General features: G+C 42.5%; 1 protein-coding gene across 2 annotated transcripts in view; it reads right to left on the reverse strand.

Annotated features, from left to right (window-relative positions):
• GRIA1 (glutamate ionotropic receptor AMPA type subunit 1) overlaps positions 1–16650 on the reverse strand; it is a 205981-nt gene that overhangs the window by 50373 nt on the left and 138958 nt on the right. For both annotated transcript variants that reach the window (XM_035105716.2, XM_035105717.2), the window contains exons 6-8: positions 6359–6520; positions 3483–3650; positions 1059–1163 (exon numbers count right to left, since the gene is read on the reverse strand). In XM_035105716.2, coding sequence (XP_034961607.1) covers positions 1059–1163; positions 3483–3650; positions 6359–6520 — 435 coding nt within the window. The remainder of the gene's footprint in view (positions 1–1058; positions 1164–3482; positions 3651–6358; positions 6521–16650) is intronic.

A 16650-nucleotide genomic window follows, 5' to 3' on the forward strand; every position in this document is an offset into this window, starting at 1 on the left:
ATTCACTCTCCTAACCCTGTTGTACTTAAAACTTGAATTGTTGCATATTTTCCCAACAGTGGAAAAAAAATGCCTTCCAAACTACGACACAAAATCTTCACCTCTCAAACTACGGTATGGATTGGAACAAAGCTATCTACCACAATGCTCTGAATATTGCATCAGAATTCTCAGCACTTTAAATGTAGTAAAATATGACTTTTGAGGGAAAATTAGAAGCGGCTTTCCCAGTGAGGCAAAGTCGCAATGTTAGGTTCTTGGTAGCTGTGTCACTGAAGCCCCATCATTCAGCCCAGACACTGAGGTCCAGCTCTGTGGGCCTTCTGACGGTTCCCACACTGTGAGAAGTGAGGTTACAGGGCCTTCTCGATCGTGGCGCCTGCCCTGTGGAATGCCCTCCCATCAGATGTCAAAGAAATAAACAACTCTATCTGACTTTTAGAAGACATCTGAAGGCAGCCCTGTTTAGGGAAGTTTTTAATGTTTGATGTTTTAATATTCTGTTAGGAGCCGCCCAGAGTGGCTGAGGCAACCCAGTCAGATGGGTGGGGTATAAATAATAAATAATGATTATGATTATGCTTACTGGAAGGAAGAGGGGTGAGGCAGCAGGGAGGTCAAGGCTGTGTAGCTGCCCTGGGAAGAGCACCAGATTGGCTCTGCCCATGTGCCCAGAGTCCCAGCCTTTCTGTGATCTTGCCCCTCTCCCTCCTAGTAAGCAGCAGCAACACCACTGCGGGGAAGCTAGAATCGTGGCCCACTGCTGCTGGAGAAAATTCTGATTAAAATATTTATGAAAATAAGCATTTAAGTTATGTAGTTGGATAGGATAATAAATGAATCACAGTTTGATTAATGTGGAAATGAAACAGAATGGATTTATGGCTAAAAACATGGAGAAGTGACACAGCTGATAAGCAGACAGATTCATCCAGACATAATTTAGCCGTATATATTGCTCGCAACAGAAGCTAACTTCCGAGAAGAAATGTTCTTAAAAACAAGTTGCAGTTTGAAGATTACTCTCTTCTGTTTTCAAAGACAAGGTAGCCCGTTACCTTTCTGATCCCATCATGTTTCATTTCAATCACATGAAGGGTGTAATTGGTCCGATGTCCTTTCTCATTAAACTGGACGTTACCAGTCAGTCCTTCAAAGCGCACCTTAAAAAAAATACAGGAATCTGTTAAAAGATAAAGTTTGTTATGGACTTTAGGTATTTTTCCTCCAGCCAAATCTTTAACATCAGATCAAACCCACATATGAGTGTATCAAGATCTTTGTATACCAAATCTGGATATGGTAATATCTAAGCTGACAAGGTTGCTCCTCAGTCCTAACTGCATTGCAAAGAGTGGATATGGAGAAACGTTCCTATACATTTCCACCTGGTGTCTTAGTAGAATCCTCCTTGCTATCTTGCAAGGTGATCCAGATAACCAAACTATCATGCTTTGATTGGTTCTGCAAGCTCAGCTAGTGATGTATAATGGGTTGGAATTCTATCAGTAGGGCTGTGTACACACTAAGCCATTCCTAGCACAAAAATGTAGTAATTCTCAATCCAGAATAATTTATGCTCATGCTCAACATGCTGTCTTCAATGTCGATTGATTATCTTGCCATCTAGAAGAATGTTGTTGTTGTTTAGTCATTTAGTCGTGTCCGACTCTTCGTGACCTCATGGAGCATAGCACGCCAGGCACTCCTGTCTTGCACTGCCTCCCGCAGTTTGGTCAAACTCATGTTCGTAGCTTCGAGAACACTGTCCAACCATCTCATTCTCTGTCGTCCCCTTCTCCTAGTGCCCTCAATCTTTCCCAACATCAGGGTCTTTTCCAAGGATTCTTCACTTCTCATGAGGAGGCCAAAGTATTGGAGCCTCAGCTTCACGATCTGTCCTTCCAGTGAGCACTCAGGGCTGATTTCCTTAAGAATGGATAGGTTTGATCTTCTTGCAGTCCATGGGACTCTCAAGAGTCTCCTCCAGCACCATAATTCAAAAGCATCAATTCTTCGACGATCAGCCTTCTTTATGGTCCAGTTCTCACTTCCATACATCCATACAGAAGAATAGGTGTGGTTATTTGACATGCATTTGATCCCACCACCTGCTTGATTAGGTTATCCACACCTTTTCCTCTCTGCTTCTCCCCCAGGTGAATGAAGAAAGAAGTGATGATTGAGGTCTTGGTAAACACCCACCCATAACACTGGACAGGTGTGGATACATCCCCCAATGCCAGGCCTACCTACATCTGTTTTCCAGTGGACACATTTCAGGATAATACAGAATCAACCTGCAATGCACTTTTATTTTCAGAACAAAACCAGTTTATTAGGAAGCACTTTTCAGAAGCCAAAGCTATGCTATAGATCTAGATTGCACATGGACCACACAGAAAAAAGCAAGTACTCAGCCTCTATTGATTCCATGCATCATGGATATGCAGAATTATATAGTGATGCACAATGATGTTAACACAGATAATGAATCACTTTGTAGTGGAAGAAAAGGGGAAGCTACTCTGCTTCAGCAGAGTCTCTCTTGTCTAGTAAAATAACAGAAAACCTAGCAAGTCAAGGCAGCGACAGAGCAAGCTGATTGGGCCCTGGGGTGGCACGTGGGTGGGGCAATCCGGGGCAGGATGCTTCGCGGGGCCTCTGAGGAATCTGCCTGTCTCCTCCCACTCAGCCACCCTACAGCTGAGGGTGGCGGCGAGCTGACCGTTTGGGGCAGCGCAGAGCCTGCGGGCACCCAAGCCACCACATCACTCTTAGGAGAGACGCGTGGCTCGGGTGTGCTGCAGGCCCCACGAAGAGTGCCACCCAGCATTTTGTCACCCCCTTCAGTGGTGACAACTGGGGCAGACCGCCCCCACCGTACCCCCTTCCTCCGCCCCTGAGTCAAGGGAGAAGGGGACTTGCTTAGCCTTATCTCTGATATGTTAGCTTTCATTTACAGGGAACATTCAAACATGTCATCCACCCTCAGCAGTGTGAAATTGTATAATCCAGTAATTATTCCACTACATGCTATTTCTGCACATTTGACACAGCCAGTACCTACAGATGTATAAAAATGGAGATCATAGCTACCTATGCTCATTAGAGATTTCTGAAGGGCTGGAAATAAAGTTTGGTGAGCTTATGAACAAGACCTCCACAGAAATGCATTTCTCTCCAATGCATTTCTCTCCAAATGTCTTTAGTAGTCTTTTCTTTTTCAAGTTTTATTTTCCTAGATTGACAGGTCAAAGTTTACAACTCAACATTGGATCTTCAATTTGACTGTAAATTTTCAGTGTTCATGGCTGTTAATGATTCAACAGGATGCATCCAGTTTACATTCCATAAAATACTGGTTGTATCATGCCAATGTTAAGGAAGTAAAGGGACAACTGGATTTTTTTTTTTTTTGCATATTAGAAAGACTTCTCATTGAAAAACAACAGATTCTGCACCACAGTTGGCTTTCTGACCTGTTGCAGAGCTCTCTGGATGTCAATCCCTTGTCCCCAAGGGACAGCTGGATTTGCTAGGCAGTCCCCTGCATTCCCACGGCGAGAGATGTCAATCCGCTGTTTCCTGAGACTCTGAAAAGCTTCTGCCATTACTCGAACTCCATCATACGTAAGAGCAGATGTGTACTGGAAAACAGAAAACAGATATGTCCTCCCTATTAGGGCTGGAAACTTGGGAACTCATGCTCCTTTTTCCAAAAGAGGAACCTACAAATTAAGGCTAATTTAACAGAATTTAATTTCAAGATGCAGTCTGAATGGGGCTTCACTAGTATCAGTGTAAATGAAAATATTGTGCGAATATGTCAGCAAGATCAGATCACGTGCTTTGTAATTAAAAGAACAATTGCATGAGACTTGGTTGTTTGAACTAAAGACAAGGCCCCTATGCTCGGCTTTGACTGATGTACAGTGCAATCCTGCACATCTGCTCAGATGTAAGGCCAACTTCAACCTTGCTTTCTGACGGAATCAGCTGCCAATCCAGCTGTGTCTGTACGTGCCCCACACCTGATGACATGTGTAGGGCAAGGTGGTATGATTTGGGAGAAATAGCCTTGGCGGCCAAATTGGGACCTGTGTTGATCCAAATTTGGCCAGAGGACTGGAGGTTTCAGACTTGCTGGTTTCATATCCTGTGATTTGTAGTAGACCCAACTGAATTCCAGTTTTGGAAGCCTACTCCCTGCCGGTATTCATTTCAATTTTTAGATTTTAATGTCTTGGAGTTCATGGTTAGGAGGAACTTATGATGTACCAGAAGATAAGGCACAGAGCTGAGTTGGAGATCTGATAGAATGCTATGCTTGAAAATTGTTACTGCTGCATTTAAAAAAGGTTTACACTTTGAACACTTTAATTCAAAATTAAACAATTATGGAGATAGCCATGGAGCACCATCCCAAACAGTAGTATTTCACTATGCACATTTCTAATTTATTTTATTTTTTTACAATATTTATACCCTGGTTTTCCTCATAGGCCAAGCAAATTACTTTAAGCTTGCAATTCTGCTTACTTGGAAATGCAACCTAGTGGAATCATTTTTCCAAGTAAATGTGTTTAGAATTGGGTTGTCAATTCTCTCTCCTAGCAGCAAAACAGAAGTCCAGAGATGCTGGAGTTCAGCTAATATTGTTTCAGACAAGGAAGTATGCTTGATTCACAAAGCCAAATATATGTCCAAAAGATTCCTCGTGTGCCAGGGTATATATACACAGTACAGATATACTGATATATAGCTACATACTGTATATATTTCAAAGGGCAGTACTTCTAGAAATTGTCAGGCTTCAGGGGATCTGATCCCTCTCCCTCACAGCAGGCTGCCAGTAATAGAGATACAAGAAGCTCTTACCAAAGTCTTTTATTCAATATTCACACAGAGAGGCTTAGAAATGTCGCCTCTCGGGTAATGGCATTGCTCCTAGTAATCTCCTCCCCCCTTTCCCTTACCTTCCAAGTCCTGGACTGCAGAATCCGGGACTGGCAGCCGTGTGACACCGGAAGTTGCGTCGACATAACTTCCGGTGTCGCTTTGCCCTTCTATGGGCACCAAAAATGGCCGCCGCCGGCTTCAAAAGTAGCTTCTACGCATGACCGGAAGTGCATCGATGCAACTTCCGGTGTCGCCCGCCCATCTATGGGCACAAAAAATGGCAGCCGCCAACACCGGAAGTCGCGTCTACGCACTTCCGGTCATGCGTAGATTCGAATTTTGAAGCCGGCGGCAGCCATTTTTTGTGCCCATAGAAGCACAAATCAGAAAAAAATGGCCACCAGCAGGAGAAAATAACGGAGAAAAACGGGAGACGAAGTGATACGGGGGGCCACCGGGAAAAGGTAAGTAAAAACGGGGTTTCCCGGGGGAAACGGGGTACTTGGCAGCTATGCCCTTTCCCTCTCAGTCATCAGCAGTGCCACCTCCTTTACGGTGGCTGCTTGAGGCCAATTGCCTCTTCGCTTTCTGCTCTACCACTTTCACTGCTCGCCAGGTTCTGGGAGAAGGGTGGTGGTGGTCTGGAATGCTTTCTAGCAATAACTTGTCAGCCAGCTGCTCTGGCACTGGTTCTTCTCCCCCTCTTTTCCCATTATCTCCCAGCTTTGCCTCTCTTCTGTCTCAGCGCCATAACCTTCTGCAAACCACTGTTGTAAATCTATACTGTCCTCCTCTTCTCTGGAAGGTGCCGGGGGGGGGGTGGTCTCCACCATTCCTCCTCAGTCCAGTCCCTGACAGAAACTGACAGAACTATTTCACTCTGCCATATAGTACTTTGTCCTTATAGAAACAAAAACAAATTGAAGCTTTTTTGCCCCCTCTTCCTGTCTGAAGCAGCTCTTCTAAGAGTTCCTGTTAGTGGTTCCCCATGGCTCATGTCACCCAGAAGCCATGCATTCAGTATCATGGGCCTGATTCTGTGGAACTCCCTCCTGCCTGAGATTACTCAGGCCCTCTCCCAGCTGAATTCCAGGCACTTGTTACATACCTTTATATTTCAGCAGGCATTTTCAGCTTTCTATTTTTGTGATTAATTTTAATTGATTCTATCCACTGTATTTTTTAAAACATTACTGTACACCACTTAGAAATTTCAATGTTGAGCAGTATAAATATATGATTTAAATAAATGAAGAGTTGTTCAATTCTTCTTTTTTTATATCACACGGGAGTCCTCTCTTGATTAAGCAAGCAAAATGTCGTCTGAGCAACAAGTTCGTTGTGATTTGGTTCGAACATTAAAACATTGAGCTTCTGATTTCAAATGGAAAGCTAGTTAATGACAAGAGTGCAGTGCTAAGGCTACCTCAGAGAAACGGTTTTCAATACCACTTGCCTTTGGCCTCTTCCAGTCAACACGAGGTTGTTCCCTGGCGTCATTGCTCTTCCACTGTTGCATGATCCTGGCTGGGATGGTGTCTGTGTAATTCACCAACTGGAATCCAGTCACATTTGCACCACTTTCCTTGAATTTCCCTAAGTCGATATCCATGAAGCCCTAAAGAGGAAGAAGGAGAGGAGCAAAAAAAGAGGTGAACCAAAGTTCCGAGGACTGTATGATGTGCATATCATTGTATCAATGTCCTGCATCTTTGTGATGCTGCAGTGCTACAAAACTGGTTGCACTTATTTCATGAAAGTGTGGCTTCCTGTGTCCCCCATTTGCTCAGCCTCTGAACTGAATACAGTCACTGGAAACAAAACTTGGTAGCCTTAGCTATGACGGAATCCCCCACATTATACAAGCATTTCCCACCAGAGATGGAAGGATCATCAGTTTGGGTTCTCAATCCTTCTCGTTTTTCCATTCTTAAATGAAGTAAGAGCTGACAGTAAGAGCTGTTCAGCAGTGGAATTTGCTACCAAGGAGTGTGGTGGAGTCTCCTTCTTTGGAGGTCTTTAAGCAGAGGCTTGACAGGCATATGTCAAGAATGCTTTGATGGTGTTTCCTGCTTGGCAGGGGGTTGGACTGGATGGCCCTTGTGGTCTCTTCCAACTCTATGATTCTATGATTCTAAGTATTCCACATTTCTGCAGCAAGCTGCATCTTAAATAAATAAATAAATAAATAAATAAATAAACCTCAGGAAAACCCACCAGCCTTTTAGTGCAAATTTCTCTTAATAAAATATTTTTGCACAAGATTTTGGCTAATGTACACTGTCTTCAAGCAATGTTCCCTAATGTGATGCATAGTTGAATGTTTATTCTCACTACTGTATTAATTTCTATGTGCACTTTCCCTGAATATATGCATGTTTGTAAGCATTGTTTGGTTGGAGAACCGTATCACAGAATTCAGAGAAGTGAAAATTCCTAAGGATGCCCATGTTCTGACTGTCGAATTGTTTGGGAAAGGGAACACCTGATAATATGAACTGAAACAAATTTCTCCTTCATCCCTAGTTGCCACCACTGATAAAGCTCAAGCCTGGGGTTTAATCATTAGCTCCAAAAAGTGATTTGGGCTGGAAGAAGGGAAAGCTATGGAGAGTCTCTGCTGCTTCCTCCCCTGCCACTCTCCAGCAAATTTGCTAGGCATAAGAGCAAACAAAAGGACCAGACTAGTCCAGTATCTTTTTCCCCATAGTGGCCACCCATCTGATCCTGGAGGTAGTGAGTGGCCACACTGACAAGAGGGCATTAATAGTCTTATGTGCCATTAATTTGTCTAATCCCAATTCCATAGTTTAACTGTTAAGTATTTCCTTTCGTCAGCTCTGAATCTTCCATCTTTCAGCTTCATTGGATGATTCTGGTTTCCAGCGATGTGAGAGAGGAAGAAAACATATATGTACTCACATCTTGCCTAACTTTACACATCTGTAACATGTTCCCTTACATACCTTTCCATACCAGCCCCAAACTTTGCAAGTTTTCCTTGTACCTACAGACTCTGATCTTTTTTTTTATTGCCCTTTTTGGCATATTTCCTGCTCCAGGCTCTACTTTGAGGTGCATACCGCATCCCTCTTTTTTTTTTGCATGAGAGCACAGCACTCCAAAACACATATTTTTGGGTGCTGTGATCTCACCTCCAAAAAGAACTTTTTTTGGGGCCCCTGCAAACTTGCGTGGCACCCCCAAACACATGTTTGGGGTGCCATGAGAGCACAGCCCTGAAAAAAGCACGTCTTTCAGGGCCGTGATCTCGCACATGTCATGTGACTCACATGGGAGCATAGCCCTGGAAGACTTGCAGCCTGGTTTTTCGCCTCGACGTGTTGTAGGGTATGCATGTACTCAGTAAAATATTTAACAAAAACATGTAACATTTAGCTGGTAAAATATTAAAAGTCCCTTTGATCCCTTAAGTAATGCAACGTAGAGTTTTTGGGAATCCTGAGTGGCCTGATTTTTTTTTTTAAAAAACCCATCTTAGCTTTCACCTTCAGAAAGGTTGAATCTACTATTTTTCAATCCCACATCTCCAAGAGGGGAGGCCAAAATGGGATGATGACTTGAATTTCAATGCGAAAAGGAAAATAGGCCCATTAGCTGGAGTACATTTTCATTAGGGCTGCTTGACTAATGGGAAAATGTATTCCTAGAGAATGATTCAATGGGGAAAGTGTCAAAATTTGCAAGGAGCATTAGTCACAAGGAGATGCTCACCCAACTCTAAATCTCATGCACTCAATCAAATGTCAATAGAAGATAAGGCACTCTCAGATTAAGGTCCATGAAAGAAATAAAAGTAATTGACCTTTCAGTTGACCAGATTTAGCTATCAAGGAACAGAGTAGACTGTACTCTGAAGAGCAGAAAGTACATGTTACCCACCCTCTCCACCTTCTCCATCACATTGATGTTCATTTATTTAGGAATTTTTACCCTGCCTTTCAGTGTTTTGTTTTGTTTAAACCCCATTTTAGCTTTCACCTTTCAGTGTTGTCACATCCGGGGAAGGTTACAATTATTATTAATAATAAAACAAACAAATAATAACAAATACTGCAATGACAAATTAACAGCAGCAGAGCACTAAAAACACAGAATTCACACCCGCTCGACCTACATTTAAAGGCACCTAGGAAAATAAAGCATTTGATTGGTGCTGAAAAGACTTTTGCAGGTGCCAGGCGATCCTTCCTGTGGAGAGCATTCCAGAGATGGTGTGCCGCTATTTAGAAATTCAGGTTGACTCCTTATGTGGATAACCCAACAATCCGCTCATTGCTTTCTTGTATTTTCCAGCTGTGCTTGTAAAAATTTCCATGCAGTCCCAAACTATATATGTATTTCCTTTGATCCCTCAGATTTGCATAACATCAGACTACTGCAAATGCAAACTGCATTAAACCACCTAAAAATTTCCACACCAGACAGTGCGCAGCAAGTTAATTTGAAACATGTATACTGAGAATTTCCATTTTTTTTGCAGCTGTGCTCCTGATTTCTAGAACTCTTGATGGAGAACCATCCCCACCCTGATTCCACAGGTTTTGCACAAAACCAGAAAGCTGCAGAAGTAAAGCTCATTAAATAGGTTGCTTAACACTACTTGCTTGTGCCGTTTTCTGCTTTTGCGCAAATCTGAGGGATCCAAAGAAAAATAACATGATACTGTGTATGCTCCCTGTCAATATTTAATTAGCATAATAGTAGATGGTGGGGCCAAACACAAAAGAGAATGCTTATTGGTATGAATAGGAAAGACCAAAGTTGTTCATTATATACAAATTCAAATACATGGATGTAGATTATGCCAGTCTAATCTGAATGGGGCAGGGGAAGCAAATTAACAGCTAAATAATGCTCAGATGTAGACAAGCTCTGAGAATCCAGTGCTGGATGCTAACAGAAACAAGCGAAAGCAAGTGAAAAGGGACAGCTTCTCAAATTTTATTAAAAATCTATTTATAAACAGCATGTTTAAACGTGTTCCTACTTTTTTGAAACCTCCTTTTTCCTTGCGAGCTCTCTCTATTAATTGATTAGATTACAATGCCTTCGAGGCAGTGTTTTGCTTTGTTACTGTGCTGGTATTATTGCTATCCACCTAGAGCCCCTGGGACAGAATGGGTTATCAATCTAAATCAAGAAACGTAAAACTGCCCACTGTGTAAGACGCAAGCAAGCTTTAAAAAACACCCAACAGTTCATAAAACCAGCTAGGTGGCAAATTTGAGCCTCAGCAATTGCACGTATATATTCCCATCTGCATTAAAATTCCTCTAGATCTTCAAAAGTGGTCCATTAAATTTAAAAACAAAAAGCAAGCAGCTAATAGAATTTGGTGGGATCAGTCAGCAGAGAAAGGGTCCCTGGGCGGTGCTGGAATGGTGAGACTTGAAAGATGCATAAAAATGTGTTCATACAGTGGTACCTCGGGTTACAGATGCTTCAGGTTACAGACTCCGATAACCCAGAATGTGGTTTCCTCCCTCAAATTCTCCCACTCTTTTACAGTCCCCTTCACTACTTCCCACACTATTCTGGAGAGTTTCCCACCCGAGGGGTGGATCACAGTGGATGTGGCTGCGGTTGGAAGGGTGAATAAGCTGAACCATTCCCTGCTTCGGTTCATGGAAGCCACCAATGGACTGAACAGCCTTCTGTGAACTAAGGGGCATAACTAGATAGACCCCTATACATATGAAGCTTGCCCTACACTGAGTCAGGTCACTGGTCCCAAGCCAATACGATTTACTGTACTCTGAGTGGCAGCAGCTCTCAAGATCTTGCCTAGTCCTTCTGCCTGAGAGTCTCCTACCTGGAAAGGACAGAAATTGAACCTGGGGTAGATCTGCACTCATGGTTTTTCACGTTAGGGAAGGGTTAAGGAATGGTTTTCATAATGTGGGTGGACACATGACATCCTACTTTTAACGTTCATAATGTGTTATTAAAATGTGACACCAGAGGGCACTACAAAGCAACCAGCAACTGGCAGTAGGAAACAGCGTTTTCACCAAAACAACAACCCCAGAGGTAAGAAACACTTTTAATTTACAAGTATGCCCTGTGACATTTTAGAACAATATATCTAGTATCATTCTAATAACGTTAAACAAGTCAGTGTAGATCCTGCCCTGGAGTCCTTCTACGATACTCTTTGTGTTATGGCGGTATTTATATTTTATTTTTTGTGTTATTATACTTATATCCTTTCTTCCCTTGGGAAATCCAGCCAGATGGGCGGGGTATTAATAATCATCATCACCATCCAGGCGCTTAGAGTGGCATACACTGTTCTTGCTGGTTTCATATTATTCTCACGCAACAACCATATGACTTAGGTTAGGCAGTTGGGGTTTCAATAACCGTCCGCAGGCAGCAAGACAAACTTCCTTCATCTGAGATGGCTCACGTGCATCATTTGTGGCCACTGGAGGTAGTGCTGGATTTACGTATAAGCTAAACAAGCTATAGCTTAGTGCTCCACTCTCTTGTCGTCCCCCCCCCCCAATAAATAAATGAAGGGGAAAACCAAACTGGATGTACATTCCCAAAATATAAGATAAAAAACAAATAAAACAAAACCTGCATGCAGCAACAGTATTTTGTGTTGTGTAGGCACCTATGATGTAAGTAATGGGCCCCGTCTGCTAGCCTGCTCCCTAAAATATCGCTGGTTTGCTCATTTCTATATATAGGGCCACCTCATGAGAAGGGAAGACTCCCTGGAAAAGACCCTGATGTTGGGAAAGATTGAGGGCACTAGGAGAAGACGACAACAGAGGACGAGATGGTTGGACAGTGTTCTCGAAGCTACAAACATGAGTTTGACCAAACTGCGGGAGGCAGTGCAAGACAGGAGTGCCTGGCGTGCTCTGGTCCATGGGGTCACAAAGAGTTGGACACAACTAAATGACTAAACAACAACAACAACAAAAATTCTAAACTAAACGACTAAACAACAGTATATAAGGTGCCTATATTCTGCATGGACTGGTTGCATGGCAACATATGATACCTATTAGGTCCATAAATTACCATATAGCATACATTCAACACACAAAAAAGTGACAATTTGTTGTTGACAAAAGACAGCTGGACATACAAAGGGCCCCATTACCTTCAGTAGCTTAGGGCCTCATCAAACCTAAATCCAGTCCTGACTGGAGGCCACAGCCAGCCACTGCCAGCAGTAGCCTGACTGGGAAATTGGGAAGACACTGCTGGGAACCCCACTAATTGCCAACCATTAGTGAAGTATTTTAAAGAAATTACATTTACAACTGATATCAGAAACTGCAAAGACCTAGCAGAGTTCCACTGAATCTACAGTATTCTGGCATATCCAAGAGGAAAGATTTCAGCAACAAAATAAAAACTGTCAGACGCAACAATGACTTCTTCCTAACTACAACAATATAGTAGCAGTTATAACTGTAGGATGATATTTATGCTGTGGTTAAATTAAAATGGTTTCAGTAGTAACTGACAAAACAAATGCTCAGTCTCTTACTGCACAGCTAAACTGCATGTACTGCTTCATTTCAGAGTATGCACACGTTGAATCTGTACACTTATCACAGGTCTAGCACCTGAGTTGACTCTTTAATTGCCACAATCAAAAACCTGGAGGGGAAAAGGTCAAATTGCTTAAAAACCAGCCATATGGCAGCTTTAAGTCATAACATCCCAGCCTTACACAGCATCACTCTGTGTATGTAGCTCCAGCAAAGGAAATATTAATAGCAAGCATAGCTACAAATTGCCAGCAAGCACCAAGGGAGAGGAAATGTTAGCATTGATGCATTTTCATGCTTCTTTTAGTTTAGAAAGCTTTTTAAGATCAGTAAATCACAGATAAAAAACAAATCGCGTTCCATTACAGCAAGCTACCCAGCTAGACTTCCCACTGCATCTTCAGTGTCAATCGATTTAGAAATGCACAAATCAAGCCCTGTGTTGTTTTTCTCATCAAATGCAAATGGAACAGCAGATTTACAGCATAGGAAACTTGAGATGACTGGCCTCAAATTGGCCAGCTATTTACCATATTGAAATTTATATTTGTTAAGGTCTTTTCAGGACGACATTACCCTGCTATCAGCTGTCCTTCAAAATGCACTTCACACATCTTAATCAACATTTTTAAAATGGTCAACTTTGACACTTGAGTGATGGTTAACATTACTTCCAGTCCTTCTTTCCATAGTCTGAAAATTTAATCTTCTGGAATAAAATGCAGCCGATGTGAGGAATAATAACTAGTATTGACTAGCAGTGCAATCATGTATTCCTACCCAGATCAGAAGAATGTCCTATTGAATTCAGTGAGACTTACTCCCAAGTAAGTGTGCATAAGATTGCAATCCTTAGGTACTTTCAGCTCATGACTCCGATCCACTTTTGTTTTGTATTTTGTTTTTGTTGGATTGATAGTAACAAGAAAAGCTGGAGCAGATACAAGACATTTTCTTTTGCCTGCAACAGTCTCTCTCCCAGTCCTTGGTTAGGACCAAAACTTTTTGGACCATTCACCTTACCTAAAAGGAGGGACACCCCCCCCCCCAAAGACCACAAACATTTGCAAATATATATATATGCTAATTTATATGTTTAGGTGGAAATATAGAACTAATCACTATAATTCAAATTAAAAACAATACATTCTCACCATAGTGAGGTCTGTGACCCGAGTGATTTTTCTTACAAAGTATATTTATTCTGACCCTTACACTAGGCTGATTACTAGCATTTCAAAATATTCCAGTGAGGAAAACGGTCCTTTCCTTTGCTACCATGTTAATTTACTAAAGGAGAGTTACCAGCATTTACCTGTAGGGAATTAGGGAATTTTTAATGGAGTGTAAAACAGAGAGCACAACATATAATCTTTCCACACAGAAGCACTCTTTTATATCTGTACAACAGATGACAGCTCCAGCCTAGTTGCCTAATCCTGTATTCTGTGCAACAAATCGCTAGCTCCTTTCAAGTGTTCTGCTGACACTGACAATGAGATACCACATTTAAGGTACGCGGAAGGAAATAAGATAAGAATTTTCCATTCTTCTGTGTTCTCCATAACGCCTTCCATAATGGACAAACCTCTTCTTCTATTTTTTAGAACAGTAGCAGCTTCAACTTTGTTGGGAGATCAAAGTATAACTAAGGGCGCCTCCAGACAACCTGTTTATTGAGCATTCATTCTCAATATTTGCTTGCACAAACCTTGCATTGTGGTTAGATTGTGTCCACGGTTTATGGAGCATTGATTCTGATTGTCTTGTGGAGTGTAATACATCTCTCCTGTAATAATGAATTCACCCCAAACTTTTCAGTACATCCTTAACCACAAAAAGTCTCTCTCTGTATTGTTGTTGTTTTAAGTGGAAATGTTCTGGTAGGGCGACAGAAGATTTTAATCCACTTTAACTGAAGAAACCTAAATTTTCAGCAGGCACTTGAATCCCTTCCTCAAAATAATGAGTCGGGAGGCATCCTAACATTTGACAATTGACACCAGCCCACGCCAGTAGCTTGACTTTTCCGATTGCTCCAGTCATCTTTGAGAGTGGGGGCCTCCTCCCTACCCCACATTTTGCAGATGAGATACTAAAGCCCTGCCAGCAATGAGCAGAAATATGCCTTTGCTGTGAATGAACTCCTAGTAGAATCGAGCTATTGTTCTGACAGTTCTTTAACATTTCCTGCACAGCACAGCCTAAAATACCAGCATGTTTACATTGTTTTTCTTTGAGGGAGGGAGAACAGTCCCCCAGGCAACCATCATAACTCTGAGGATCACTGGCTTCTTCTCTCTCCACTTCACACCTCCCACCCCCTCAAGGCCTGGCATCAAAATGCACAGTTCTAACCCCTTCCGAATGAGGGGAAGAGACCATTTCCTCTGAGCCAGCATTTGTCCGGCTCTGCTTAATTGTCTGCAGCCGCCTTACTACATGCCTTCTTCTCTCACACCATGATAATGAATATATTTCTGTCTCCACTATCCAGAGGTCATTCATCCCTGGGAGCAGAAAGGATGAAAAATCAGACCAAAAGAGAATCCCCTGATAGGGATTGCTGTCCTGACTCCCGTGGTGTAGCGTGTGGGGTGGGGGCACAGGGTCCCAGGCGCAAAATTGTTAGGGGCGCAAAATTTCAACACCTGGTGCTGTCTCAGTATAGCTGCGCACTTCCCTCTGGGCTCCATCAAAAATGGCTTCTCCATGCAAACCAGAAAGTGACCCCTTCAGACAATGGAGCAACTCTTCTTTTCTTATCTCATGTGATCTCCTGAGTGGCATGGACACCATTAGGCAGTCGAATGTGCATGTGTACTCCCTCCCTCTGCATGGCCCTGGGTTCTGGCAACCCACGCTATGTCAATGCCTGATTCCCACCCAACACACAAGGGCAGAGGTTCTTACTTGATTGTAAAACAGAGCTCTTTATTCAGGCAAGAAATGGTACAGGCTCAGCAGCAGGTATAGCAGCAGAAGTCAAGAGTTCAGAAGCCAAGCAAGAAGTTCGGGACTGAGTGGAAGCCACACACAAGAAAGGCAACTGATCTATAAATATTGCCTATAGACAGCCCCCCAATCTTAAACAACTTCTCACCCACAATAATACAACCACCAGACTTAACATGGACACTGGTACCAGAGCCTGCAATAAACCCAGATGCCAACTTTGCTGCCACATACACCCGGACAACACCATTACTGGCCCCAACAACATCCAACATACCATCTCAGGACTATTTAATTGCTCATCTTCTAACATTGTGTATGCCATCAAATGCCAACAGTGCCCTTCAGCTCTCTATATTGGACAAACAGGCCAAACCCTACGCCAAAGGATAAATGGACATAAATTTGACATCAGGAATCACAAGACAGAGAAACCAGTAGGAGAACACTTCAATCTCCCAGGACATTCTATACAAGATCTCAAAGTAGCTGTCATATTACAAAAGAATTTCAGAAAGAGACTGGAAAGAGAAGTTGCTGAACTGCAGTTTATCACCAAACTTGGAGCCATGGAGAAACCTGGCATTGGACTCTTATCTCATTATACATGATAAAGCTATCTTTAGCCATCTCACCCATTGCTTTTCCTGTGGGACCAATTTGCAGTCGTAAACAGTCGTTAATTCTTCCTGCAAGACCCTTTTGAGTGGTACCCCCCCACCCTCTCACTATATGTGGGGATCTGGTGACTTCTGTTTCAGTGTATCTGAAGAAGTGTGCATGCACACGAAAGCTCATACCAATGACAAACTTAGTTGGTCTCTAAGGTGCTGCTGGAAGGATTTTTTAAATTTTGTTTCAACTACAGCAGACCAACACGGCTACCTACCTGTAACTAAAGCTATTTTTAGCCATCTCACCCCTTGCTTTTTCCTGTAAGACCAATTGCAGTCGTTAACAGTCATCAACAGGTTTACCACACCTATCAGCCAATCACCCATTCCCACAACCCTTCTGAGTAATACCCCTCCCCACCTTCTCACTATACATAAGGGTCTGGTGACTTCTGTTTCAGTGCATCTGAAGAAGTGTGCATGCACAAGAAAGCTCATACCAATAACAAACTTGGTTGGTCTCTAAGGTGCTACTGGAAGGATTTTTATTTTTATTTTGTTTCTACTACGGCAGACCAACACGGCTACCTACCTGTAACTATAAATATATGTTAACATATATTTGTGTGCAGGCCTTTGTG

Source organism: Zootoca vivipara, chromosome 2 (genome assembly GCF_963506605.1).
Source record: "Zootoca vivipara chromosome 2, rZooViv1.1, whole genome shotgun sequence".
NCBI classification, from domain to species: domain Eukaryota; kingdom Metazoa; phylum Chordata; class Lepidosauria; order Squamata; family Lacertidae; genus Zootoca; species Zootoca vivipara.